Below are 27,598 nucleotides of genomic sequence, written 5' to 3' on the forward strand. Positions count from 1 at the left end.
TAAAGTGACTTGCTAGTTAATGTGATTTCATTCCTTAATTACTCTTAAGTTTTTCAGTATTCAAGGAAACCAGATATCCCTGTTTGAGTCTTCTCGATATTGGAACTAGTGTGAATACATTTGTTTTGTGTTGCTTTCAAGTCATGTCATCAAGACGGACTCGCAGTGGAACACCTTTAGGTGGAAGCTCTTCGGAATCTCGTCGTTTGAGACAAACTCCTTCAAGGAAGCAGCATCAGCAGAAAGCAGCGGAAGAAACAAATGCTTCTGGTGTAGAAGGTGGCAATAATAATAAGACTGAATTTGGTCAAAAAGAAATCTCTGAAAAGAAATCTTTACATGCCGAGCAGAAAGGTGTGAATGGGTCGCCGGTAAAAAGCACTTCCCCTAATCCAACTTCGAATATATGGGATAGACTAGAGGGCGCTCAAAAGGAAAATATTAATCCCACTAAAAAATGTTCTACTAAATGTGCCACAATAGGCGTTGAGTCAGAACAACGAACCTTGGAACCAGAAACCGCGAGATCTTGTAATGATGCACCGGCAGCTGAAATCCACAAGAAGAGCAGGAAGCCAGAAATACTGTTATCTCTCCTTGAAGGAGAACCCACTGTCCCTGTTTGTCTAATAAGAGAAGAGAATAGCAATCAAATCAAAGATGTGGAGAACTGTAACCTGAATAGCCGTGAATGTAGATCTGACACATCTGACCGGAAGCAGACGACTAACGATGAGAGCCTGTCCACCTTTCCTCTCGCTCAGCCGATTTGCTTTTTCCCAAATTGTGATCACCGACATGAACCACGTTCCGATTTCTCGCACATACCGGAAGTTCCCGGAGAGCCGTTTTTCGTTTCCTTGTCAAAAGATAAAAATAAGGAACTGAACATGGTGAAGACGTCGTCCGGGATGGTCAGAGTGGGTTGTGGGATTCGACAGTTTCTGCCTGCATCTCACACGTTCAGCGATCCTTATTCCAGGGATGCAGCATTTTCTAGCCAAGACCAAGTGGTTGGTAGAAACAAGTCTCAAAGTCCTCCTGTTAGAGGGGCTGCACCACTTTGCCCTTCGGAAGCAAGGGTCCACGTTGTGAGGATAGATAAAGAAAGTGGCAAGCGGGTGTCAAGGTGTAAAGAGAAACATGACAAAGATTCCATTGGTAAAGGGGACTCTGAAACCAAGAAGATAATGTTGACAGACAGTCCAACTGATTGGAGCCCTTCGGCTGAACAGAGCGATCGCCTTTTGGAGCTTGATTTTAAAAGACATCCTTTTACTTCTGAGACAAATGCCGAGGTTGTTAATCCTCACCTGACCAAATCTTTGATGTCCAACAAATCTTCGAAACACCCAATTATGGAAGAGATTTTGACCGAGCAGCAACACTCAACATGCATGACCTCTGCTGCTAGTGCCGTCTGCATCCATGACATGAGCACAGAAGAGATGAGGCAGTCCAAGAAAACTATAAGCCTCCTGAAGCCTCCGACTCTGTCCAACAGTACCATGCCGTCCTTTTCATCGGCACCGGCACTCACCACAGCGTCTCCGCTAAGCACTATACTGACCTCCGTGGCCTCGCTAATGCCGCCAGCTTTGGCTTGTGACGTCGAGCGCGAAAATAAAAACTTAGTCAAGCGGAGCGAAAGAATAAGGTGCAAGAGCGGGGTGAGCACGGCAGGCCTCAGTCAGTCTGTTATTTCAACCATGAAGCCGGTAGATGCCAAGTCCAAAATAAAATCCTCCATTCAAAAAAGTAAAAAGAAGTCGAAGCTATCTATAAGTAAGGAAAATCAGAAGAAAAAAAATGGAAGCTCGTCCAAAAAGCATAATTTCACTAAAAAGTCACTCAAAGATTCTTCCAGATCTAAAGTTACCATGTCTCGTGAGGTCATGGACGCTATAGTCCAGTCTATTGAAGAAACTGTATCACGTGCTCGAGAAGAAAAGAACTCCTCATCCACTGACCAGGTGCTCTCCAACAACTCAGACTACAATGAGCTCTCGTCCAGTTTGAGCGAGAATTCCAAGGAGAGCACGTGCGCTGACCAGTGGCCCGAAAACTCATACGATGAAGACGGGGACGATTCCACCGATGTTTCATCTACCACAACAAATGACTCTCACGTGCATTCAAGTCGCAAAAGCCCGAAGGTAAAATCCTTGACAAGCAAGCGAGCACGCGTAAAAAAGTCTTCCATCAAATCTAAAAAAACTGGAAAGCATTCCCCTGGCTCGGGCAGAACGCCCATTTCTAAGGAGAAAATCAAGACAATGGTCTCAGTGTGTGCATCGTTGCCCCCCGTGGGCTCTGACATTGAGGCTTCAGCCAAGGAAACCTCTAGCACGGAGACCGCCAACACGAGCACAGAGGGCGAGGTCAAGGCCGCTGTGACCTTGCCAGGCAAGAGATTCAGAAAGAAGACGAGGAAAGCGGAGGAAGCTCTTGGAGACTATGATGTTTTCTGCGAGGAGGACTGGCCAGTCAAGAAGTCAAAGCCAAGGAAAAGGTAAACACTAACAAACACTTTGATTTTCTCTCTTATTGATGATAGTTTTTACTAATACTATAATAGCTGCTGAACAAAAAGTGTGTTTGAGGACATTGAGGTTAAAGAACAAATGAACTATGTTCACACCATTCTTCTAGTGCACCTTATTTTGGTCTTCTATAGCTCCGATGCCCCTTATAAATGATTCATATTTTGACAGTAGTTAGATCCAAATATTTTCTGTAGATATGTCCATTTACATTCAACAAATTCAGGCAAAGTTTTACGAATTCAATAATGTAACATTGTAGAGGTATTTGATAAAGCACATATCCAGACTTTCAAGGTGTACTTGATAAGGACTCAATGATAGCACAGGATTACCTTTTCTTTTTCACATACAATATATTTTTATATTGCGTCTTCCATGCTCTTCTAGCATCATCGGTGCTCCCAATCTCTTGTGGGGGAGAGATGTCTGGGAGAAACTTTGTATTGTGGAATACAACTTTTCAAATGTCCCCATGTTCTGTAACCTACCTTCTAAGGAGAAATATCTGGTCCTAATATCATTCAGATACATTTCATCTCATAGTTACATTTTTATAAAAATGTTGCTTTAAAAAAAAAACAACACTTATTAGATCTAGGTTTAAACTGCACAATGGAACTGAAAGAAGGTTGGTCGGGGTCGAGTCGGCATTTTTAGCTGGATAAGCTTTAGTCTCTTTGACATAAGTAGCTTTAGTCTAACTCATCTCACAGAAGTAGCTTTCGTCTAATTCATCTCTGTATTTCTCTGACAGAAGTAGCAGTAGCGAGTCCACTGGCAGCAACAATCAGAGACGACCACGACGATCTAGCCAAATATGTGGACTTATGGCTGATCCAGTCCTGGAGGAGCACGCCTTCATATTATGGGCCAGGTGAGATGAGCACCATACAGTTAGCAGAATGTTTCAGCTTTAGTTTTGTTAGATTTAGGTCAGTTCATGGAAGTATTTTACTAGGTACAAATAGTATCTGTTTGAAACCCTCCATAACATTAAGGTTACACCGTTGAAGCTTTAAAACGTGGAGAACTTCTAGTTTCATTTAACTTCATATATCTTGTCGTACATGATAACTAGAGACTTGAACTCGACGACTGACTCAGCAACCCATGCCATGCTCTAATGACACTAAAGAAGAATGTGCACGTGTACACATGTGTCCTAGCATATGGAATAAGAAATGCGCCTTTATGTTTATGTCTTCTGAGTATCTGATCACGTTAGGTTATTGTATTATAAGTTCTGGTTTATGTAGTATTGCTTCTTGACTTGTTCGTCTTCTGCCCTGCCCAAGAACCTTGTCGCTTACAACTTTGTTTTAACTTTTATTGTCTAACAAAAATTCTTACGAAACGTTCACTAGGAGATTTCATTTGATAGATAACTCTAAATAGATAGCCTTTTAGGTGTAGCTGGTGTACAGTTTTGAACTCTTCAACTCACTACAGTTAAACATTAGTTGTAACGAAAAATTGACTTGATGAATTTGCGAAAATACAATTTAAGTTAACAAGGTTGTCTACCGAAAACCAGAAAACATGGCAAGGGGTCTACAAGACAAAAAAGTTTGGTAACCACTGGTCTAACCAGTATAAGCTACATTGTATATCTATATAGTAAACGTATACTTTGGGTCTACTATTGGCTATATCTACACAGTGAAATAAATGCCTACTGAAGCCCGGCTCCATTTACGGTCTAATTAATGAGAATTTAGTCTCGGTTAGTTGATCTAATTGAAGGCGGGCAAGAATAGTGCTAGGTATTGTGGAGCTCAGAAGTTCTTAATTTGACTCGAGAGGTGAGGGTGGGGAAAGGGAGCCTCGTTTGATAGTTTTCAGTATATTTTGTTTACTCCATCAACATATCCCTTGTGTGCTGTTAGTGAAAACCGCAGTCAGCTTGAGGTGCAGAACCCAGGGGCGTCCACCTGTGAGGTAGATGCTATGCTGTCTTCCCGCTGGTGTGACGTCACCGACACTGTGAAGTCCAGGTTCTTCTTCCGTGCGCGTGAAGCATTCAGTGATGATGACCGTCACATGATCCGTACCAGTTCCATGTCAGGTGAGTTTGACTTGTTTACATATAGACCCCACCCCCTCCTAACGGTGTCTCCCCCTGGTGCATATATAAAGTTTTTTTTTTATAAAACAATAACGAATCTATAAGAAAATGTATCAATTTATCTTTTTATAAATAGTGTTATTCACAACAATATATATATACATATATGGTAAGTTACCGTAAGTATAAAATGTAAACAATTAAACATTTACATAGAATACTAACTTGTACTTACTTGTACTGCAATAACACAAAAAATTGTTCAAACCAATTCAGAGGGAACAATGGCTTTGCGTGGTTTTAGAAAGTTTGGATACATTTGACTCACAACTTGTTGTTTTAAGTTTCAAACAAGACACTTAATTTTCATTTGTTAGTTGGCTTCTTACTTTACTTTTAATTATATTCATGCAAGAGAACGCTTGCTTGCACGAATATGTCGATCCATATTACCAACTTTTTCACCTGACTGTAGCAATCTAGCAGACTAATCTATGCGTCGACTATAAGTGCCTCAATTTCGGCTTTTTTTTTAAAGCTGTCCATTTTTGTTGCGTTACGTACATACATTTCTGGACCTTCAATTCTTCCAACTTGATTTTCAACTCTACATTTTCCTATCCACAAAGTTTTACTTTTTAAATCGATCCATTACATGTCTAGAGATCCAGTATCAACTTCAAATGGATCAATTTGGATTTCGTTACTATTTATGTTGACAGGATTTTTTATAAATACTACAATCGTTTTGTTTGTTTTGAATTGCTGAAATCTGTCAGCTAATTCATCTTTAATTTATATTTATAACTGTGCTGAAGTAATTCGTGTCAACAGTTGCACTGGTTTTATCGCTATATTGCTTTACAAATTGAAAATGAAGTAATTGACCGCTCTGAATATCTTCTGCAATTTTTTTTCTTCAAAACAAACCAATTCTTCTACCAAAACATAGGCTGGCTTTCCCTTTCCTTGCAGTTTTAGATTAGGCTCAATTTATTTGGTTGTTATATCCACCATAAAGTAAAATTTGTGCAACCATTTAGCGTGATTAATGCTTTTTTTCATTTAGAAATGTATCTATTTCATTCAAGCACAAAGCAAAACTTTTCAATACCATACCTTTGGAAAGCCATCGCACTTTATTGTAAAGAATGAGCTCGGAATACTGAGTCTCCATTTTGTTCAAAATTCTTTAAACTGACGATAGTAAAGTGCTTTTGACAAAATGCTGTATAAAAATCTTGATAACCAAATTCATGACCTCAACTATTTTGGCTGGAAATGTTTAAACACAAAGCGCTTCTTGGTGTATTACGCAACGAAACGTAAGAATTCGGTGGTTTATTTTGCGCCTCAGAATCATAGTTGCCCTTTTATTTTCTCCCTTCATACTTCTGGCTCCATCAGTTGCTATTGAAAAGATTTTATTTATATTGATAATATTGACTTCAATGTATTTTTTGCCCGACATTAGCTTTATCTTCTCCTCTAGTTTGTCACGAGAGCGATAGCAGTCCTAGAAGGTCTTCTTCTGGACCTTGGGAAGACATATATCTGACAACTTGTGACGTGTCTTTTATGTCACAAGACTCATATATATATATATATATATATATATATAATTATATATATATATATATATATATATATATATATATATATATATATATATATATATATATATATATATATATATATATATATTGTTATAAACTTGGTGGCACAGAGAGGGGTAGTGGTGTGTGTGTAGTCAGCCGACGCAAATCGCCCCAGGCCAGCGCTAGACGAGCGGTCAACCGTGACGAGTTACGACGGTCAGCCGAGACGAGTGTCAACACGGCGGTTCAGAAAGCGGGTTTACGACAGGAGTTCAGAACACGGTCGACTACAGCACAGTTCAACAGTGTGGTCCTGTACGGAGCATTACGACGGTTCAGTGCGGAGTACTGTCAAGTACAGTTGAGACGAACGGCGTCTTGATCTTGGTCTGTGATCGAGTCCGACACAACGAGCCCAAGTGTGTGAAGTCAGTCCCGAACTGTTGAACCCAGTGCAAGCCCGGAAGGAGACGGAGAGACCAGTGCAAGACTTGATACGGCGGAACGGTGTTATCGGAGAGATATTTGTTATCGCAGAGCTATTTGTACTGTTCTACGTGCTGCCAATTGTACAGTAATGGCTGTTATTTATGGACATTAAACCTTTACGTTATTTTTGGAGCCCTGACTTGTCAAGTTCTTTAAGTTGGTGGTGTATGGTGCAGTTTGCAGAGAGCCTGGATAGTGAGATTCGTAACAACTGGTGTCAGAAGTGGGATCGGATCGGAATCGGATTGGATCGGATCTACTATGGCTCGTCTGAAACTGCTGTACGAACTTGAATTTAGAGAACTGAAGCAAGAACTCCGTGATCGAGATCTGAAAACGAGCGGAGATAAAGAAACCTTACAAGCACGCCTCCGAGAATGCATAGTTGAAGAAGAGGAAGATCCAGACACGTATCTGTTTGAAGTCGCACCAGATTTTGGAGAGTTCATTTGGGCTATGAGTGTGACACTGAAGAAGTACACCGAGGACTTCTGTAGAGAGATTAAATAGATGGGTACCTCAGTGAAGGAAGTGACGAACCCCGTGGTAAAAAGGATGGACGTGGTGGAAGAAACCCTGTACGACCAAAGAGACTTGAAAGATAAAGGAGCTGCGTCATCGTTAAACAATGAACTACTACCCACCCAAAGCTTTGAAGAAATATGCAGTGACAAAGGCAATGCTGATGAATGTGGTGCTGCCTGTGAATCTGAAAACAAGGAGTACAGACCTGTGGAGCCGAAAGAGACAGATGAAGAGACAATGGAAGCTGCCCATGGTTCGAACGAATCTTGTGCTGAAGCTTTACCTGATATGAGCACCTCACACAGCAAAACAGATCAAGAGAACGCTGATTCTGCCTACAAGCCTGTTGCTGAGGGACGTTTACATGATGAAAGCTACCGACGAGGCTTGGACTCTACAGACGTTCGTCCAGATGCTAAGATCAGCGAGAGAAGCCCTGGTGGTGATCATGAGAACCCAATGATACTTGATGAAGTCGTTGAGAGACAATTGCAAGTCGGAAGATACCAGCCAGATCGGCACCCAACAGACGTTGGTCAGGCTGCCAAGACTGGAGAGGAAAGTCCTGATGGTGGTGAAAAGAATTCAAGGAAGCTTGACGTTGAAGTTGATGGACATTCGCACGATGAAAGTCATCGACCAGGTCTGAAACCAACTGGCGATTGGCCCGATACTGAGACGAGAGAGAGAGATCCTGATGATGGTGAAGAAAGCCGAATGGAGCCTGAGGGCGAAGATGAAGTGAAGTGTTACCAACCTGCCCCACGAGCATGCCCTCCAGACACGGCTGAAGATGATGACTTGTCCCACAATTCCCAGTCCTGTAGATTTGAAACCCATCCCAGTCCTTCTCCGCAAAGCCCTATGAAGTCACCTCTTTGGCCAACGATCTTGGTATCCCCAGCCCTTAAATCCTATACCTCTCGATGTGCCAAGCGGCTGCCCTTAATACCGAAGGACAAGAGAGTGACGCGACCACGACATCACTGCAGCCACAGGAAGACCAACTGGCGGAGAAGAAGAAGGCTACTTTTGTTGAATGCAAGATGGGTGACGATGCAACCACGACATCACTGCAGCCACTCGAAGACCAACTGGCGGAGAAGAAGAAGGCGACTTTTGCTGAGTGCAATATGGATGAACATGCGATCACAAGGTCGATACAACCAGATGAAGGCTAACTGGAGGAGAAGAAAACGTTTTCTGAATTCAACATGGATGGCGATGAAAGCACGACGGCGAAGCAACCAGGTTAAGGCCAACTGGAGGAAGAGAAGAAAGCGACCATTGCTGACTGCAACATGGATGGCTCCATCAAGCTCAAGAGGCAAGCCAACTGCCACTGATCGACCCCCGCCTGCAGCGATGAAACTTTACAGCCAATGTCATGATGTTGATTCTGTCCGGGACGGACAGATCTAAGGGGGGGCAGTGTTATAAACTTGGTGGTGGCACAGAGAGGGGTAGTGGTGTGTGTGTAGTCAGCCGACGCAAATCGCCCCAGGCCAGCGCTAGACGAGCGGTCAGCCGAGACGAGTGTCAACACGGCGGTTCAGAAAGCGGGTTTACGACAGGAGTTCAGAACACGGTCGACTACAGCACAGTTCAACGGTGTGGTCCTGTACGGAGCATTACGACGGTTCAGTGCGGAGTACTGTCAAGTACAGTTGAGACGAACGGCGTCTTGATCTTGGTCTGTGATCGAGTCCGACACAACGAGCCCAAGTGTGTGAAGTCAGTCCCGAACTGTTGAACCCAGTGCAAGCCCGGAAGGAGACGGAGAGACCAGTGCAAGACTTGATACGGCGGAACGGTGTTATCGGAGAGATATTTGTTATCGCAGAGCTATTTGTACTGTTCTACGTGCTGCCAATTGTACAGTAATGGCTGTTATTTATGGACATTAAACCTTTACGTTATTTTGGAGCCCTGACTTGTCAAGTTCTTTAAGTTGGTGGTGTATGGTGCAGTTTGCAGAGAGCCTGGATAGTGAGATTCGTAACAATATATATATATATATATATATATATATATATATATATATATATATATATATATATCAAGTGATAAGGCAGATTAAAAGTTGAATGTCTTCCACCAACAAATATGTTGCATTTCAAAACATGGGGGAGGGGTGAAAAGCGAGTACAAGTGGCTGAGAGATAGAATCGGTGCCTAATACTCGTTAATCTAATCAAACAATTAATTTTTTTTTTCGATAAAATAAATAATATTTACGCATGGAACTAAAGAGTAAAGAGCCGCAGCTTAACATCTAAAGAGCCGCACGTGGCTCGCGAGCCGCAGGTTCCCGGCCCCTGACCTAGAGGATGGGATGACAGAGTGTCACAAAGTTTGTACTAACATGTGATGGGGCTTACCTAGAGGATGGCAAGGCAGAGTGCCACAAAGTTTGTGCTCAGGCGAGTCTGTGTTTTGGGGGGGGGGGTACTTTATTTTGTATGTTCTTCTTGTCAGTGCTCGCTTAATTAAAAAATGCTGGTCTGAATACCGAAACATGTTGGAATCCTTGAGTTCACTCTTTCACTTCTGTGCTATCCGACTGGAGAGCTCTGAATGTTAGGAGGTTGCTAGGGAAAACATGAAAGCCTGTTTACGTTTCAGACTCTTTGATCTTGATGTTTCTTAATCAGCACACACTTAACTCTTTAATTAATAGAGTATAGAGATAAGCAACTGCAGGCATAGTGATCTAAATACCTTAATGTGATAATCATAAACATTTCCTTTTGAGATTTAGTGGTCTGTTAAGTCCATATGTTTCTTTTAAGGTAAACTATGGCGTCATGTGGCTAACACAACGACCAACTTTCCTTATGTGACGTGGCCATTTGAACCGAGTAGCTTCTCTGGGATTTAGAATTCGATATTATTCGTGTACTTCACCCTCCACCGGAGGCGCGGTTGCTGAGCGATAAAGCGCTTCGCTTCCGAACCGGGGGTCCCGGGTTCCAATCCTGGTGAAGACTGGGATTTTTAATTTTCTGGATCTTTGGGCGCCACTGAGTCCACCCAGATCTAATGGATACCTGGGGAAAAGTAAAGGCGGTTGGTCGTTGTGCTAGCTAGCCACATGACACCCTCGTTAACCGTAGGCCACAGAAAAAGATGATCTTTACTGTGCCTTTACATCATCTGCCCTATAGACCATTAGGTCTGAAAGGGGATCTTTACTTTCTCACCCTCCACCCAAAACTGAGATCATTTATCTCACCAGGCAAGAAATTGCAATTAAAGGGCGACTACCTGGCGCCGTAGAGCAGAGAATGAAATAAAAACAGCGGATAAAACCTTAAAATAAAATGAGAAAGCTGGCCAAATAGTGCTATGAGTGGAGATCTCAGGTTTCACTTCATTTCTTTTCATGTCGTTTTATCGAATAAGAGAACGGTGTAATCATTATATAGTCTGAATCGTATAGTATTAGCCAGGTCTGATGTCGGCACTTAATAGATGGAACGATATATACCAGTTCGATATAGCTATCACTGTGTTGGGTGTATGTTGTTACTTTTTTCCCTAGTGTCTGAGTGACAGTTTCGACAGTTCATAATTTTGTATGAAGATAAATATATCATAATGGCTTTTATGAAATAGGCGCATTTCAAAACTTTGGTAAGAGTGATTAACTCGCCTTCAACTATTAAACGCAAATCAATATCTTGACATAGTTATTTATCTAGTGAAAACTTTGAATTCACTTGTCTGTCTGTCCAGTCGCGTTTGGTTTAAAAAATGTAAGGCAGAAGTAGGTTTTGAATCAATCATAATCACAATCAAACACGTAGATTAATCAGGCACTGTGTGAATTATGAACAACTTGTATTTTGTATGATTGTGAGACTGTGTTGTTTAAAATCGAATTCAAGCTGATTTTATTGGAAAAAAAAATAAAAAATTAAGATGCCATTTTAATCGCTGTTCCATGTATTTTTAATTAGTTAAATCTAAAATTCGTTTGACATCAATGGGGTGTATTTTTTTTTACACAGTTTATCGGTTGGTCTCTACTCATATTAACATAATTCGGCTGATTGTCCATCTAATTGTATGATTGGACGGAAAGGGAAATATTTGCCAAGAAAGTAAGGAAAGACTGACCCAATGAAAGTCTGGTACTAACACAGACTGGTGGTATAAGAAACTATGGAAGGGTAGACTCTGGTAGAGTGACTTGCTTGACTTGATGTAGGGCCTACTCATGTTCTGTGTTCACTACTTTTGTTGCACTTGTAATAGGGTTCAAAACTGAAATGTCTGTAGTCCTTTTGACAAAGCTTACATCAACTCACTCTGTCTGGTCAAAAGTTTGATTACGTTTTTTCTCCGACTCCTTAACTCGGGTCAAGCTAACGCTCAATCATTTCTTTTACATGAAAACGCAAGAATCAATAAAAAAAATTAATCAATAAGTTAATTAACTATTGGTAATAATTATTTTCTTTGGTATCTCGAACAAGAATTAGAAATTGTACTTGACTGAAGTGTTCATATAAGCTGAATTAGTTCCCTTTACGCCCCCTGTAAGTATTGGATACAATTACACCTTGTATACGTTATATGTTTTAGATATATTCCTTGTTTTTTTTCACAAAGCTTATCTCAACTCTGTCTGTCTGGTCAAACGTTTGTGCACCACACCCAATATCGGATCAAACTGAAATTTTGCACACTTATTTCTTTTACCTGACACAAGAATCATTTTAAAAAATTAACCAATTAGTTAATTAACTATTAATAAATTATTTTGTTTGGTATCTCGAACAAGGGAAAAAAGTTGTAACTGAAAGATGTGGTGGTACAAGCTGAATTAGTCCCCTTTATAGGCCATCTTCTTGGTCTTAGTGATATTTTCTTGTTGTGATGTGCAATTCAACAAGTTGTTTATGTGTTATTTTGTACGATGGCTCAAAATAAGTCCTTGAAACAAATAGTCGTGTTTTGAAATGAACATTACTCTTGTAGTCAGATGTACCTATTTAATGTATCTTATACTCACGTCTTTTGGTACTTATTCTTCAATAGCATTGCAAGTCACGCGCATCTTGTGTTCCAATGTTTATATTCTCACAGCACGAACCTATGCACTGGGAGAAAACTAGCTAGCATGACGTCACTGACCCTGTAACCTACATTTATTTGCTGTTGACCAACTTGAAATTTTTCTTGTACTTAAAATTTAATGACTAGCTCTAGCTTATGAGTACAGGTTTGCAGCTTACATACCGTGTGTGTGAGAGAAAGTACGCTAGTGACAGGTGTACTTACATACCGTGTGTGTGAGAGAAAGTACGCTAGTGACAGGTGTACTTTCTGACACTTTTCAAATATGCTCTAAATACCTGTCTGACATTTGGTAAAGAAAAAAATAATCTTGCTTATGATGTAAAGGACATCTTGCACTTCTATAGCCAATAGTTCACAGGGTGTCATGTTGCCATCACAACGACCAACTACCTTTACTTTCCTCAACTAATGCCAAGTGCCCATTAGAGTTGGGTGGAATCAGGGACGTCCTAAATTTCCCGAAGCTCAAAACCCCAGCCTTCACCGAGATTCGAACCTGAAACCTTTCGGTTCGTGAGCCAAGCGCTTGACCACTCAGTCACCACGCCCCCTTACATTTGGTAAGACTTGACCATCTCCCTGAACAATAGAACATCTCCCTGAATCATAGACCATTCCCTGAACATCTCCCTAAACCACAGACCATTCCCTGAACATCTCCCTGAACCACAGACCATTCCCTGAACTATAGAACATCTCCCTGAACCACAGACCATTCCCTGAACATCTCCCTGAACCACAGACCATTCCCTGAACTATAGAACAACTCCCTGAACTATAGAACATCTCCCTGAACCACAGATCATTCCCTGAACATCTCCCTGAACCACAGACCATCTCCCTGAACTAAAGAACATCTCCCAGAACCACAGACCATCTCCCTGAACCACAGACCATTCCCTGAACTATAGAACATCTCCCTGAACTATAGAACATCTCCCTGAACTATAGAACATCTCCCTGAACCACAGACCATTCCCTGAACATCTCCCTGAACCACAGACCATTCCCTGAACTATAGAACAACTCCCTGAACTATAGAACATCTCCCTGAACCACAGATCATTCCCTGAACATCTCCCTGAACCACAGACCATCTCCCTGAACTAAAGAACATCTCCCAGAACCACAGACCATCTCCCTGAACCACAGACCATTCCCTGAACTATAGAACATCTCCCTGAACTATAGAACATCTCCCTGAACTATAGAACATCTCCCTGAACCACAGACCATTCCCTGAACATCTCCCTGAACCACAGACCATTCCCTGAACTATAGAACAACTCCCTGAACTATAGAACATCTCCCTGAACCACAGATCATTCCCTGAACATCTCCCTGACCACAGACCATCTCCCTGAACTAAAGAACATCTCCCAGAACCACAGACCATCTCCCTGAACCACAGACCATTCCCTGAACTATAGAACATCTCCCTGAACTATAGAACATCTCCTGATCCACAGCCCCACCCCCCACACACAGAGAACCCGACCATCCTCCTGGTCATCAGACAAATTCATTGAGTTCTAGACCATTTTCTGATCCACCCTCCACTGAACCACATACTATCCAACAAACCTAAGACCATCCACCTGAACCACCTTAACCATTTCAAAACCACAGACCTACACCATAATCTACATGTCATAACGTTGAGCATCGTGTCATCTACCACTGGAGCTTAAATCTAAACAGAAATATCCATTGACATAGTTAGACATGTGAATACCGTACTTCACATGTGAATACGGTACTTCACTTCCTGCTGTTAAATGAAAGGAGCTCAACATCACTCTTTTTCAATACATTTCAAAGAAATACAGATTATTATTATTATTTTTCGTGAGGTTTTACTCATTCTCTGGCACAGGATATGTAAACTATATCTTAGATCTAAACCTGTTCCAAAAGTAGAAATAAAATGACCAGTATGTTGAGAGGGTTTCAATGCACTCCCCTTATTGAAAGTTTGTTGTAGTGTACCTTTAAAAAAACAGTGTTTGATGAGAACTTTGGGTCAACGAAAAAATGGCAAGTACCAGTTATCAGCTTCAAATGGCTGAACTTGGACAAAATTTCGTGATCTTTAGAGTCTACCCAGCTCTAATGGGTACCTGACATTAGTTGAGGTAAAAGTGAAGGAGGTTGGTTGTTGTGCTGGCAATATGACACCCTCGTTAACCGTGAGCCACAGATACTTTACTTTCTTAGACCTAGGTCCTCCCGCGCCGTTCGGCGCATTGGGCGGCAAGCTGTCTCCATAAAGACCTGTCACTGGCAATGTCTGAAGCCTCCTCCCATCTGGTGTCACAGATACAGATGACCTTTATATCATTTGCCCTATAGACCTCTTGGTCTGACAGGGAAACTTTGTAAACATTGTCTATCAAAACCTTCATTTGATGGGCAAAGTTAATCCATTCGTTGTATAGGCTGCTAGTAAATTTGTTTTCTTTGCTGTAGTGACTAATGCTGTTTCTCTCAGAGATAGAGACGTCAGCTCTGGGCGATTACTTCAGTGACAGCGACTCTGTGTTGATTGAATTCATCAGACTGCCCATAGACAGGCAGAGAGAGCTGCTCAGGAAGTGGCTCAAGTTCTTTCAGAAAATGTTGCCCAAGAAGGTGAGAACTCTGCGAGACAGATATGTATGTAGTTGTGTATCTATCTATCTATCTATCTATCTAACTATCTAACTATCTAACTATCTATCTAACTATCTAACTAACTATCTATCTATCTATCTATCTATCTATCTATCTATCTATCTATCTATCTATCTATCTATCTCTATCTATCTATCTATCTATCTATCTATCTATCTATCTATCTATCTATCTATCTATCTATCTATCTATCTATCTATCTATCTATCTATGTATATGCGAATATATATGTAAACAAGCTCAATTCAATTATTATCCTACAGACGTTCCTTTAAAAGAGAAGATAATTATATCATTCGCATATCCCTTATTATTATATTAAGCCTGTAGATATAGGTCAGTCTATAGGTCAGTGCTTCAGGTAGTGTTTGCTTAGATGTACGCTTTAATGACTTGTCAGAACTACCCACATCGAGAATTATATTTTTAAAAAATACTTCGATTAATCAATTCAACATTCTCATCAACAATTATTAAGTGATCTCTCTCTGACAAATCTATAAGCATTAGAAAGACAGTAAAGTTCAGATGTTTTTATGAAACCAACTATTTACGAAGATATTGAGTTAGCAACACTTTTGGTCAACGGACATTACTTCCATCAACTGGAGTGAGTTACGAAAATATCTTCAATCCCTGGTAAATTTCCCCAGTTCCACGATAAATGAAATTATATTCGCTGTCTTTGTGGTCGTCCTAGAGTACCAGGTTTTCTAAAAGAACAGTTATTTATGTCCTCCCTACGTCCAGCTGAATGTTTTCAAAGCTAAAATGAATATCTATACATCCCGAGTGAATGTCCTAAAGCCCTGGGTAAAAATGTGTACCGGTATATAAAATATAATTATGCCACGTGACCATAGTTGACCTGTAACCGTGTTGTGTGCCAGGAATATGTGGAGTTTATCGTGACCTTCAAGCGAGCCTGCGGGAGCACCAAGTGTAACGGCAAGCCTAAGAGAACACGGATGAGATGCCTGGACCCGGCCCATTACAAAATGTTGTTTGACATGATTCGTCTGGCCAAACCAAGAGTGCTAGAGATATACAGGGCAAAGAAACTGAAGGAGAAGAAAATGGTGTCCGATACATATAGGTAGGAAATAGTGCTAAAGTCTCTTCATAGGGCAACACTGTCTCGTCACGAGATTCTAAAACCCCAAACTTATTTTATAACAAGCATTCCCGCTTACTTTCTTATCTTCATTAGTCACATAGAATATAAACCAAAGCCTTGCGTTTGAGTGACACTGTAGACTAGTGTCACCAGACATATGCACACCCAAAGAAGGACAAAATGAGGACAAAGCCCTACAACAAAGGACTAAAAAAAAGCAACATAAAAACTAGGCTTACAATTTAATGGGGAAAGTATGTTTTCCAAAACGAGAGGTCCTGGGTTCGAATCTCGCTGAACACAGGGATTTTGATTCCTGCATTATTACGACGCCACTGAGTCTACCCAACTCTAATGGGTACCTGACTTAAGTTGGGGAAAGTAAAGGCAGTTGGTCATTGTGTTGGCCACATGGCACCCTCGTTAGCCGTCGGCCATAGATATAGATGCCCTTTACATTATCTGCCCAATAGATCTTAAGGTCTAAAAGGGGTACTTTACTTTTTACAATTTAATAGATTCAATAAATATACGGATATATCATAGATATATCATAGGCTGGGGCAATTACAACATTAATTACCCAATTTTTAAAAATATCAAACGACATTTTCATCATCGTATAGTTTGTGAAAAGAAAGCCTCAAAATCAATGGAGAGTCTCATATCTTTAGTCTGTGCGTTGATAACGTTGGAAAGAAAACTCACAAATCTTGAGAGTTCTGAGTTTCACTGTAGATCTGTCTACGAACAGCACTGTTGAGATATATCTATGAACACCACTGATGAAATCTGTCTATAAACACCACTGTTTAGATCTGTCTATGAACACCACTGTTTAGATCTATGAACACCACTGTTTAGATCTATGAACACAACTGTTTAGATCTGTCTATGAACACCACTGTTTAGTTCTGTCTAGGAACACCACTGTTCAAATCTGTCTATGAACACCACTGTTTAGTTCTGTCTAGGAACACCACTGTTTAGATCTGTCTATGAACACCACTGTTGAGATCTATCTATGAACACCACTGTTGAGATCTGTCTATGAACACCACTGTTGAGATCTGTCTATGAACACCACTGTTGAGATCTATCTATGAACACCACTGTTGAGATCTATCTATGAACACCACTGTTGAGATCTGTCTATGAACACCACTGTTGAGATCTATCTATGAACACCACTGTTGAGATCTATCTATGAACACCACTGTTCAGATCTATGAACACCATTGTTTAGATCTGTCTATGAACACCACTGTTCTGATCTGTTAATGAACACCACTAATGAGATTTGTCTATGAACACCACTGTTGAGATCTATCTATAAACACCACTGTTTAGATCTATGAACACCATTGTTTAGATCTGTCTATGAACACCACTGTTGAGATCTATCTATGAACACCACTGTTGAGATATGTCTATGAACACCACTGTTGAGATCTTAGTATGAACACCGCTGTTGAGATCTATCTATGAACACCACTGTTGAGATCTATCTATGAACACCACTGTTTAGATCTATGAACACCACTGTTTAGATCTGTCTATGAACACCACTGTTTACATCTATGAACACCACTGTTGAGATCTATCTATGAACACCACTGTTGAGATCTATCTATGAACACCACTGTTGAGATCTTAGTATGAACACCGCTGTTGAGATCTATCTATGAACACCACTGTTGAGATCTATCTATGAACACCACTGTTTAGATCTATGAACACCACTGTTTAGATCTGTCTATGAACACCACTGTTTACATCTATGAACACCACTGTTGAGATCTATCTATGAACACCACTGTTCACATTTATGAACACCACTGTTGAGATCTGTCTATGAACACCACTGTTTAGATCTATGAACACCACTGTTGAGATCTGTCTATGAACACCACTGTTCAGATCTATGAACACCACTGTTGAGATCTATCTATGAACACATCTGTTGAGTTATGTCTATGAACACCACTGTTCAGATCTATGAACACCACTGTTGAGATCTATCTATGAACACCACTGTTGAGATCTATTTATGAACACCACTGTTGAGATCTGTCTATGAACATCACTGTTGAGATCTATCTATGAACACCACTGTTGAGATATGTCTATGAACACCACTGTTCAGATCTATGAACACCACTGTTTAGATCTGTCTATGAACACCACTGTTGAGATCTATCTATGAACACCACTGTTGAGATCTGTCTATGAACACCACTGTTGAGATCTGTCTATGAACACCACTGTTGAGATCTATCTATGAACACCACTGTTGAGATCTATCTATGAACACCACTGTTGAGATCTGTCTATGAACACCACTGTTGAGATCTATCTATGAACACCACTGTTGAGATCTATCTATGAACACCACTGTTCAGATCTATGAACACCATTGTTTAGATCTGTCTATGAACACCACTGTTCTGATCTGTTAATGAACACCACTAATGAGATTTGTCTATGAACACCACTGTTGAGATCTATCTATGAACACCACTGTTTAGATCTATGAACACTACTGTTGAGATCTGTCTATGAACACCACTGTTGAGATCTATCTATGAACATCACTGTTGAGATCTATCTATGAACATCACTGTTGAGATCTATCTATGAACACCACTGTTGAGATCTATCTATGAACACCATTGTTGAGATCTGTCTATGAACACCACTGTTGAGATCTGTCTATGAACACCACTGTTCAGATCTATGAACACCACTGTTGAGATCTGTCTATGAAAACCACTGTTCAGATCTATGAACACCACTGTTGAGATCTGTCTATGAACACCACTGTTGAGATCTATCTATGAACACCACTGTTCAGATCTATGAACACCACTGTTGAGATCTGTCTATGAACACCACTGTTTAGATCTATGAACACCACTGTTGAGATCTGTCTATGAACACCACTGTTGAGATCTATCTATGAACACCACTGTTCAGATCTATGAACACCACTGTTGAGATCTGTCTATGAACACCACTGTTTAGATCTATGAACACCACTGTTCAGATCTATGAACACCACAGTTGAGATCTGTCTATGAACACCACTGTTGAGATCTATCTATGAACACCGCTGTTCAGATCTGTCTATGAACACCACTGTTTAGATCTATGAACACCACTGTTCAGATCTATCTATGAACACCACTGTTGAGATCTATCTATGAACACAACTGTTGAGATCTATCTATGAATACCGCTGTTCAGATCTGTCTATGAACACCACTGTTTAGATCTATGAACACCACTGTTCAGATCTGTCTATGAACACCACTGTTGAGATCTATCTATGAACACCACTGTTGAGATCTATCTATGAACACCACTGTTCAGATCTATGAACACCACTGTTGAGATCTATCTATGAACACCACTGTTGAGATCTGTCTATGAACACCACTGTTGAGATCTGTCTATGAACACCACTGTTGAGATCTATCTATGAACACCACTGTTGAGATCTATCTATGAACACCACTGTTGAGATCTGTCTATGAACACCACTGTTGAGATCTATCTATGAACACCACTGTTGAGATCTATCTATGAACACCACTGTTCAGATCTATGAACACCATTGTTTAGATCTGTCTATGAACACCACTGTTCTGATCTGTTAATGAACACCACTAATGAGATTTGTCTATGAACACCACTGTTGAGATCTATCTATGAACACCACTGTTTAGATCTATGAACACCATTGTTTAGATCTGTCTACGAACACCACTGTTGAGATCTATCTATGAACACCACTGTTCAGATCTATGAACACCATTGTTTAGATCTGTCTATGAACACCACTGTTCTGATCTGTTAATGAACACCACTAATGAGATTTGTCTATGAACACCACTGTTGAGATCTGTCTATGAACACCACTGTTCACGATGGAGCTTGTCTTCTTTCTGTCCTACAAATTGTTGCACTTCTGGTCAAACAATTAGATATATTTGGTTTTCACATTAATACCTCATTAGTTATAGTAATGTATACACCATTCAACATTGTTTCAGAGAGTTTAAATAGAAGATATGAAGGATTTTGATATATCTAATTCGGTTGCTGGATAATATGACACTCCAGTAAATAAGAAAGGGCTAAAGCATGACATTTTCACAATTTTGGCCGATGCCTGCCGGACGAAGGAGGCAACTTTTAAAACGTGGGCGTGTCCTTCTTTTGTTGGGAGTCCTTGAAATCCTATGTTTTGTTTAAATGCATCAACAAAAAATATGAATGAAAAAATTGCAAAGGGATTTAACTCTAGAAATAGCTGTACACGTGAAAAACAGAATTACCTTTCCTGGCCATTTTATCCACACAAAAAACTACAGACAATACAACTATATAGTTTTGATTCGCAAAATGCTGTTTTATAGCTACGTAAGTGGTGAGAGCTTGATCACAAGATTGACTGTTTGACAGTTTCAACTAGGAGGTTAACAAGGTCATGTTTGTCTATACTTTTCCACAACGCCTTGGGAAAATAAAAGTCCTGTATGTGAAAGGCGTGGTGGGTGAGGGACAAAGCGCTTGAACTGAGAGGTTACGATGAAGCCTGGGATTTTCAATTTCGTGATTTTAGAAACGCCCCTGAGTCCACTCAACTCTAATGGGTAGTTGATTTAAGTTGGGGAAAGTAAAGGTGGTTGGTCGCTGTGCTGGCCACATGGCACACACGTTAACCACTGGCTAAAGAAACAGATGACCCAGTGGCGTAGCAAGGGATTTGGGGGTCAGGGGGTTTTGGCCTCTTTAGGGGCCCCTTCATTTTGACATTCGACATCATGACATGAGATAATTGTAAAATGAAAGGTAGAGTCTTCATTAAGAAATGCAGCCGAAAGTTTGTCAATAGCTCACCGCGTACATTAACTAAAGGAACCATTGAAATAATTTTACGACGGAACTGTACAGATTTATTTATGATGGGAGCACTTAATTGTCATCACGTGATCACTAAATTTTAAGATGGGGCTATTAAACTGTACGTATCTATTATAAAACAAAGTAAAGATACCATTTTCAGATCTTACTAATGGGGGCAGATGATATAACGGTGATAGCCGACAAGGGTGTCACGTGACAAGCACAACGACCTAACGCCTTTACTCCCCAACGCAAGTCGGGTATCCATTTCAGTTGATGTGACTCAATGACGTCCTAAAAATCCTAAATTTAAAAATCCCAGTCTTCACGTGTATTCTAACTTGAGAATAATTTGAGATCCCTCGGTTAGGAAGCCAAGCAGTTGACCACTCTGTCTCCACAATCAGCCTCTGATAGAAAAATGTAAGAATGATAATTTATATACGATGTGAGCATAGGATGGGGACCATTGAACTCTGTTTTCTGTCCTCAAGTATGATGCTTCAGAAGCTTATCTACAATGATATCTGGCCGCACACGATGGTAGGCTGTCGCTCAGAGATGCTGACGGAGATCCTTCAGGATTTAGACATCCCCGACAGAGACATCTCTCCAACTGCATCGTCCACTAGTTTGATGCTCGCCGAGGGAATGCCCAGTAGTGACGTAGACGAGGTAGTTAGGGCAGACGTGGGTGACGCGGGCTTGGAGCAAGGGCGTGATACCAGGGTGCATATCACCGTTGTGAACAAGGTAAGACCTCATTAGTTGTTGTTTTAATTAGCAGGACTTTAACATTCGTCGGGTAGGATAAGGTCAATCAAAAAAAAAAAAGATGCCTGCTGTTATTAATGTTTGATGAGACCAGGTAATTTTCTTGTGCGAACTGCCTCTGTCTCTAGAAGACTTAGTAAAACTTATAGGTCTATCTATCTGCATATATCTAGAGAGAGAGACACCCATATGAAATCTCATTGTGGACTTTTTTATTCTTTTACAGATTCCCCATTCGGTAAATAAGTGTTTCAAAAGTAAGAACATTAACATTATTATTTGTAGCCATGGTTTTATTATTAGTGGTAGTAGCAGTATCCCGGGTACGCTGTTCTGCCTCATCGTGGCACCCGGGTGGAAACGACCATTAGAGGAAGTGGTTTGGCTAAATGAATGGCGAAACAAAACTCCCGTGGGGGTGTCCTCGGGTAGGCGAGAGCTTACCCATTGCGCGGAGTTGAAAGAGAGCCCTCACGACCCTGTCATTAATCCATGCGCCGTTCCTCAAGGGACCGTTTACACTAATGGCGAGTCCTCCACGGTTAGCTTGGTACAACATAGGAAAATGGCGGAGGCTCCCGGTGCACTCGGCCTTCGGCCATGTTTAGCTCATGCGCTCGGGGACCTGATGCATCGGAAATAGCAATGCTTTACATAGGCATTGACTTGGGTCTCTTCCAGACAGAACTGTGTGTTCATAAAGTTTTGTTGTTTTTTTTTGACTGTTTGACCTTCGGCTCAGCTCTTAGACGATCAAACGGTTCAGACGATAGTAGCAGTATTAATATTCATGTTAGTATTACTTTTTTTTATGACACATCTCCCAAGCCCCTATAGCAAGCTCACTACACCGAGGTTCTATGACTTTTGCTGACATGTGTGGGGAGGGGGCTGTCTTGGAGAATCTTTCTGTTCTGCCTTGGTGCCCAAACTGGACCCCTCTAAGCCCAACTGACTCGCTCGACTGTCATGCTTAGGACAATCTTACCTCCCTTTTAGTTTCTTTAGGGAATCTATTAACGACATCACTGAGCCTAGTCACATCTAGTGTTACTGAGCCTAGTCACATCTAGTGTTACTGAGCCTAGTCACATCTAGTGTTACTGAGCCTAGTCACATTTAGTGTTACTGAGCCTAGTCACATCTAGTGTTACTGAGCCTAGTCACATCTAGTGTTACTGAGCCTAGTCACATCTATTGTTGGGCAATTGGTTTCACTTCTAAAGTTTGGTTCATGTGTACGACTTACTCAAACTTACAACGTTGGTCGCAGAAAGGAACTTTTGAAAGCTACATTTCGCTGAAAGTGCGATCAACTTGTGTATATACTCACCATTTCTTTCATCTAACCCTCCTTGGCTCTGTGGTCAACTAATGGACTCTTTACCTATATGACATGGACACCGCCTGTGCTTTATAGTCCACTTCTGACGTGGACCCATGTCACGTCAGTGACGTAGATAGGACCTGTTTGAAATTGTCTTAACTTCATGAACACGTCTTTACTGTAGATGCCTCAGATACTGGAGTTTAAACTGGACCATGGCGGGAACGATTTCAGTTTTGATGAAACAGATTATCCCTTGCTGAATACAGACCTGGCCTTGTCTTTGTTATCAAGTGTGAACGAGGTCAGTATACGTTTAAGCTGTATCAAGTCACCAAAACCCTAGACGTCTTGCTTATATTCTGTGTATCTTAAAGAGAACGTTGAAACCAACAAAACTATACATTTTAGTGACTTTTTATGACTTTGTTAGTATTTGAAAAGTATGCAGACCTGATTTCCTCATAAGAGAGGGGCCTCAAAAAAATTAGAATCTATATCGGAATTTCGACGGGTCAGAATTTTTTTTTTCTAATTATATTTCGCAATTTTTACGGCTGTCAAAAATGTCGTGATTAAGAAGTATACAATTGTAGCATGCTTGGAATAAGTGACTATATCTCTGGTTTAACGACAGTGCGTCTACCACTAGCGGATCCATAACTTTCTTGGAGTTGGGGGGGGGGCGATTTTTTTCCAAACCCTAACGCCCAGTAAACCCTAACCCTAAGCACAAACGGGCATACAGCATATATATATATATATATATATATATATATATATATATATATATATATATATATACCAGTGGCATCTACACTAGACCTTACCTTCACAAATTAAAAAAACATACACTTTTTACAACTAAGATATGCATATTAAATATTTTTTAAAACAGAAAGTGAGATTTAATTTACAAGAACTCTATTTCATTCTACTAAAATAGAGCATGTTTTTAGACATACGTAGTTTCATTCATAAGCAGATTTTTATTCAAGCTTTCAAAAAATTGTTGGGGGCCTCTCAACAAAATCCTCCCCCGGAGCCTTCACATATTTAAGCCCGCTTTAAGATCCGATTTACGTTTTTAAGCAATAAAATGCAGTGACAGAAAAAGAAGAGAAAGCCATATGGATACATGAAGGACGATATTAGGGGACCTGGAGAAAAACTTAGGAAATGACAACAGGAAGATTGGGAGAGGTTTTGAAGTAAATGGAGAAAATAGAAATGTCAAGAAAGCTCGCTGCTGCCAACTAAATATCTCAAAAGTAATAGTTCAGCTTCCTATCAACTCGACTTTATTACCGCTAATTTCCCTCCTATTTTTAATACATTAGTACATATATACATACTTTCTCTATTCTGTACGCCAGATAAACGAAATAGCTAGCTACTTTAGGTTATCCACAATAAAAAAACAACAACTATATAATACATATTCTGGAATTGTTCTTTTAATATTTATCCTTGCCAATGGACCACAATGCCTGGTCGTGTGGTTTGCGCTCTGGACTGTCGTGTCGATGGTCCCTGGTTTGAACCCTGCCCGGCGTCATCCCTTGACTTTCTGCGGGAGTTTTGGAATAATCTTCAGTTTTGAAGGAACATCCAAAACATTTAAACAAGGCCTGAAATTTTAAAAATTCTATTATCCGCAGGTCATTTAATTTTTTTTTTTTAAACTTTTTATTCAGATCAAGGAATTGCCTCACATAGACCAGCAAACTTTAGATCAAATCTTCCTAGCCCCTCCGCGTATGTCAGTCACGCCAAGCCCTCAGAGGCGAACTATCAATCCATACGGGCGGCGGTTGGACAACCTGACCGCCCACCTCTCTCCCTCGATCACCGGGCCTGGGTGCCCACCTCGCCTGCTGTCTAGCGAGACCGTGTCCTACTCCAAGATGAATCTCAACTACACTTCCACCAAGCTGACTTCTTCCCCCACCATGGTGATCCAGCACATGCGCCCCACCCTGTCAACCAGCACGACACTGCCTCACAAGTACATCCAGCAAAGGGGGGAGTCTGCCCCTCCCATATCTCCGGCACGCAGTGTGTGCTGCAGGAAAGATTCCCCGATGGATATGCACTCTTACAGCATCACGGTAGAAAGCATGGTGCAGAACCACCTCGATTCCCCCATGCCTAAGTGCATCAAGATTGACCCCTTGGCTTTATCCTCACAGACCAAAGTCAGACTGCAATCCTTGCAGCTTCCCGTCACCTCCAGAATTCATCCGAAGTCTAAACTTCACCCTCGCGTGGTGCCCGTCTCCTGCGGATTCCAACAGAGATTCGCTGGCCAGTTGTTCAGTTCCGCCAACACCAGCTTTCTAGACAAAATCAACCCGCATCACATGTGCAACATGGCGCCTTCTACCACCGGAAATACTCCAAGCAGCAGTTCCAGATTGTACTCTCAATCTATTGGAGCGATGACTGCACAGAGCCCTCTGATCACGTCCCTCTCCCCCCTACGTAACATCAAGTACACTCAGGCCACGCAGGTGTACAGCTCGCATTGCCAAATGATGCCCTACCGTCCCAGAATGCAGATAACCGCAGGGACAGGCGGGATAGGCTCCAGGAGGACTGCTCACACCATACCTCTGGGAACAACTCTGAAGGCAGGTGCGACAAGGGCACAGGGAGGCTTACATCAAATTAAAGTCTGCCTTCCTACACAGTCGCTAAAAATCCCCATCGCTAAACTGCGTGGGTCCAGAAAAACCTCTTATGTGAAGGGGAAGCTGAAAAACTTTGGTCTTCAGACGAACCCATTTGAGCCGTACACCACACTGACTTCTAGTTCCCAGTCTGCTCAGTTAAACAACAGATCCGGCACTCCCACCAGTTTGTTAACCAAGGTTCTCAACCTTCAAGTGAAGAACGAGACCGTGCACAGTAGCATGTCCGTTGACGGCCTCCCTTGCACCATGTCCAGGCCAGCAACGTCAGCCTTCATTGGCACCATGAGACCGGTCGGGTCCCAGTCCGGCCACAAGTCGGGCTCCCAAGTGCAGCTCATATCTATGGTCACCAGCTCCGGGCATTCATCTGAGCTCAGGTCGACACTTTCGCCTCAAACTGCTGTAGTAGTCAGCCCTTTATCTTTAAGCCGAAACTCTTTGGTCAGCCATTCGTCCACATCTACTACGTACACTTCATCGACCTCGGTCTCTGCTAGTCAGTTCTTGGACCTACCTTGCACCATTCATTCAGCTGGTGGACATATCAAAAGAACAAACGTGGGAAGGGTGATCAGCCTCGATAGCGTGCAGAGATCGTATGAAAGAGATATAGCTAAAGTCATTCCCATCAATAGAGCTGCCACAGAAATTGGACGCGAAGGTGGTCACGTGATCCAGCAGAGGAGATGCACTGACAGCGAGTCACCTGTCGAATTTATCGTCGTCGGCACATGCACGGCAGAGACTGAGGTCTGCAAAGAAATGACAGGCGTTGATGAGGGGTGCCGCACTGCAGGTCAGAACGGCATGTCTACTGTTATTAAGAAAGTGAACGACACAGACGGGGTTGACAAGTCCATTACTGTTGGAACGGTGGACTCTATGGTTTTGGTTGACAACGAATCGATGAATTCATCCTTTGATACAGAGGGTAGAGTTGAAGCGAAAGACGTGTATTTCTACGCTCACGAGTCTGAAGGTCAATGCTTGGAAGCTTCGACTCAAGACCGGGAACACCATGATGTGATGTCGGATGATCACATCAACGAGTATCATTTCAACAGCGATGAACTGCAGCACGATTTGACGTCTGGTACGTGGCGGAAAATAACCGGACTAGGAGAGGAGATCGGGGATCACGTGATCAAAGATGATAACCAGAGCAATGCTTCTGGGCACAGCATTGAGGTGGAGCATGGGGCAAGCGGCGCCCATTGTGAAGAAAAGAAACAAGTAGAGAAACAGAAGACAATTTGTGCAGACAATGATCGGGCCGGGGATGTCCCAGATTCTAATCATAGCCTGCACAATACTACTTCTGTTAGTTCCCCAATACATGTAGCCTCTGTTGACAATGAAGATCAAAGCATCGTTAGACAGCTTGAAACCTGCGACAGAATCAACAAGGTAACCGCATGCTACGCCCATGCCCGACCGGAAACAAGTTGTATTCTAGTTGAAAATCTGGGACCCAAAGGGAACCCTACAGTATCTCCCCCTGCTACCAAGATATTAGTCTCAGCATCGCCGTCCCTAACGTAGTCCAAGTCTACCATTTCGTGACTAGTTCTACTCCAGTGTCGGGGAATCAAGGCCTTCAGAAAAATACTTTCCCATTTTGAATGTCATGCTGTCGGTTCGACATAACTCAAGACGACCACAGTGTCCATTGTCCGAAAAAAAAAATAGTTCGCTTTATCCTCAAATGGATCTTCCTTTCTTGTATGAACTGAAACCAACCAGAATAGTGGGTAGATCAAAACACCGTTGGATAATAGTGTCTATTGAC

General features: G+C 41.5%; 1 protein-coding gene across 2 annotated transcripts; it reads left to right on the forward strand.

The window, feature by feature from the left end:
- Positions 1-48: 48 nt before the first annotated feature.
- Positions 49-27,538, forward strand: LOC106070145 (uncharacterized). Of its 2 annotated transcripts, XM_056036609.1 has the most exons (8): positions 49-2,512; positions 3,301-3,420; positions 4,433-4,611; positions 14,803-14,942; positions 15,875-16,080; positions 21,507-21,765; positions 23,298-23,417; positions 24,811-27,538. In XM_056036609.1, the coding sequence occupies exons 1-8, from the start codon at positions 144-146 to the stop codon at positions 27,349-27,351; spliced, it is 5,934 nt and encodes a 1,977-aa protein (XP_055892584.1). In that variant the 5' UTR covers positions 49-143; the 3' UTR covers positions 27,352-27,538. The 2 variants fall into 2 exon arrangements, with proteins under 2 accessions (XP_055892584.1, XP_055892585.1); XM_056036610.1 differs by lacking the exon at positions 23,298-23,417.
- Positions 27,539-27,598: the final 60 nt, after the last annotated feature.

This window comes from Biomphalaria glabrata, chromosome 7 (genome assembly GCF_947242115.1).
Source record: "Biomphalaria glabrata chromosome 7, xgBioGlab47.1, whole genome shotgun sequence".
Classification (NCBI taxonomy): domain Eukaryota; kingdom Metazoa; phylum Mollusca; class Gastropoda; family Planorbidae; genus Biomphalaria; species Biomphalaria glabrata.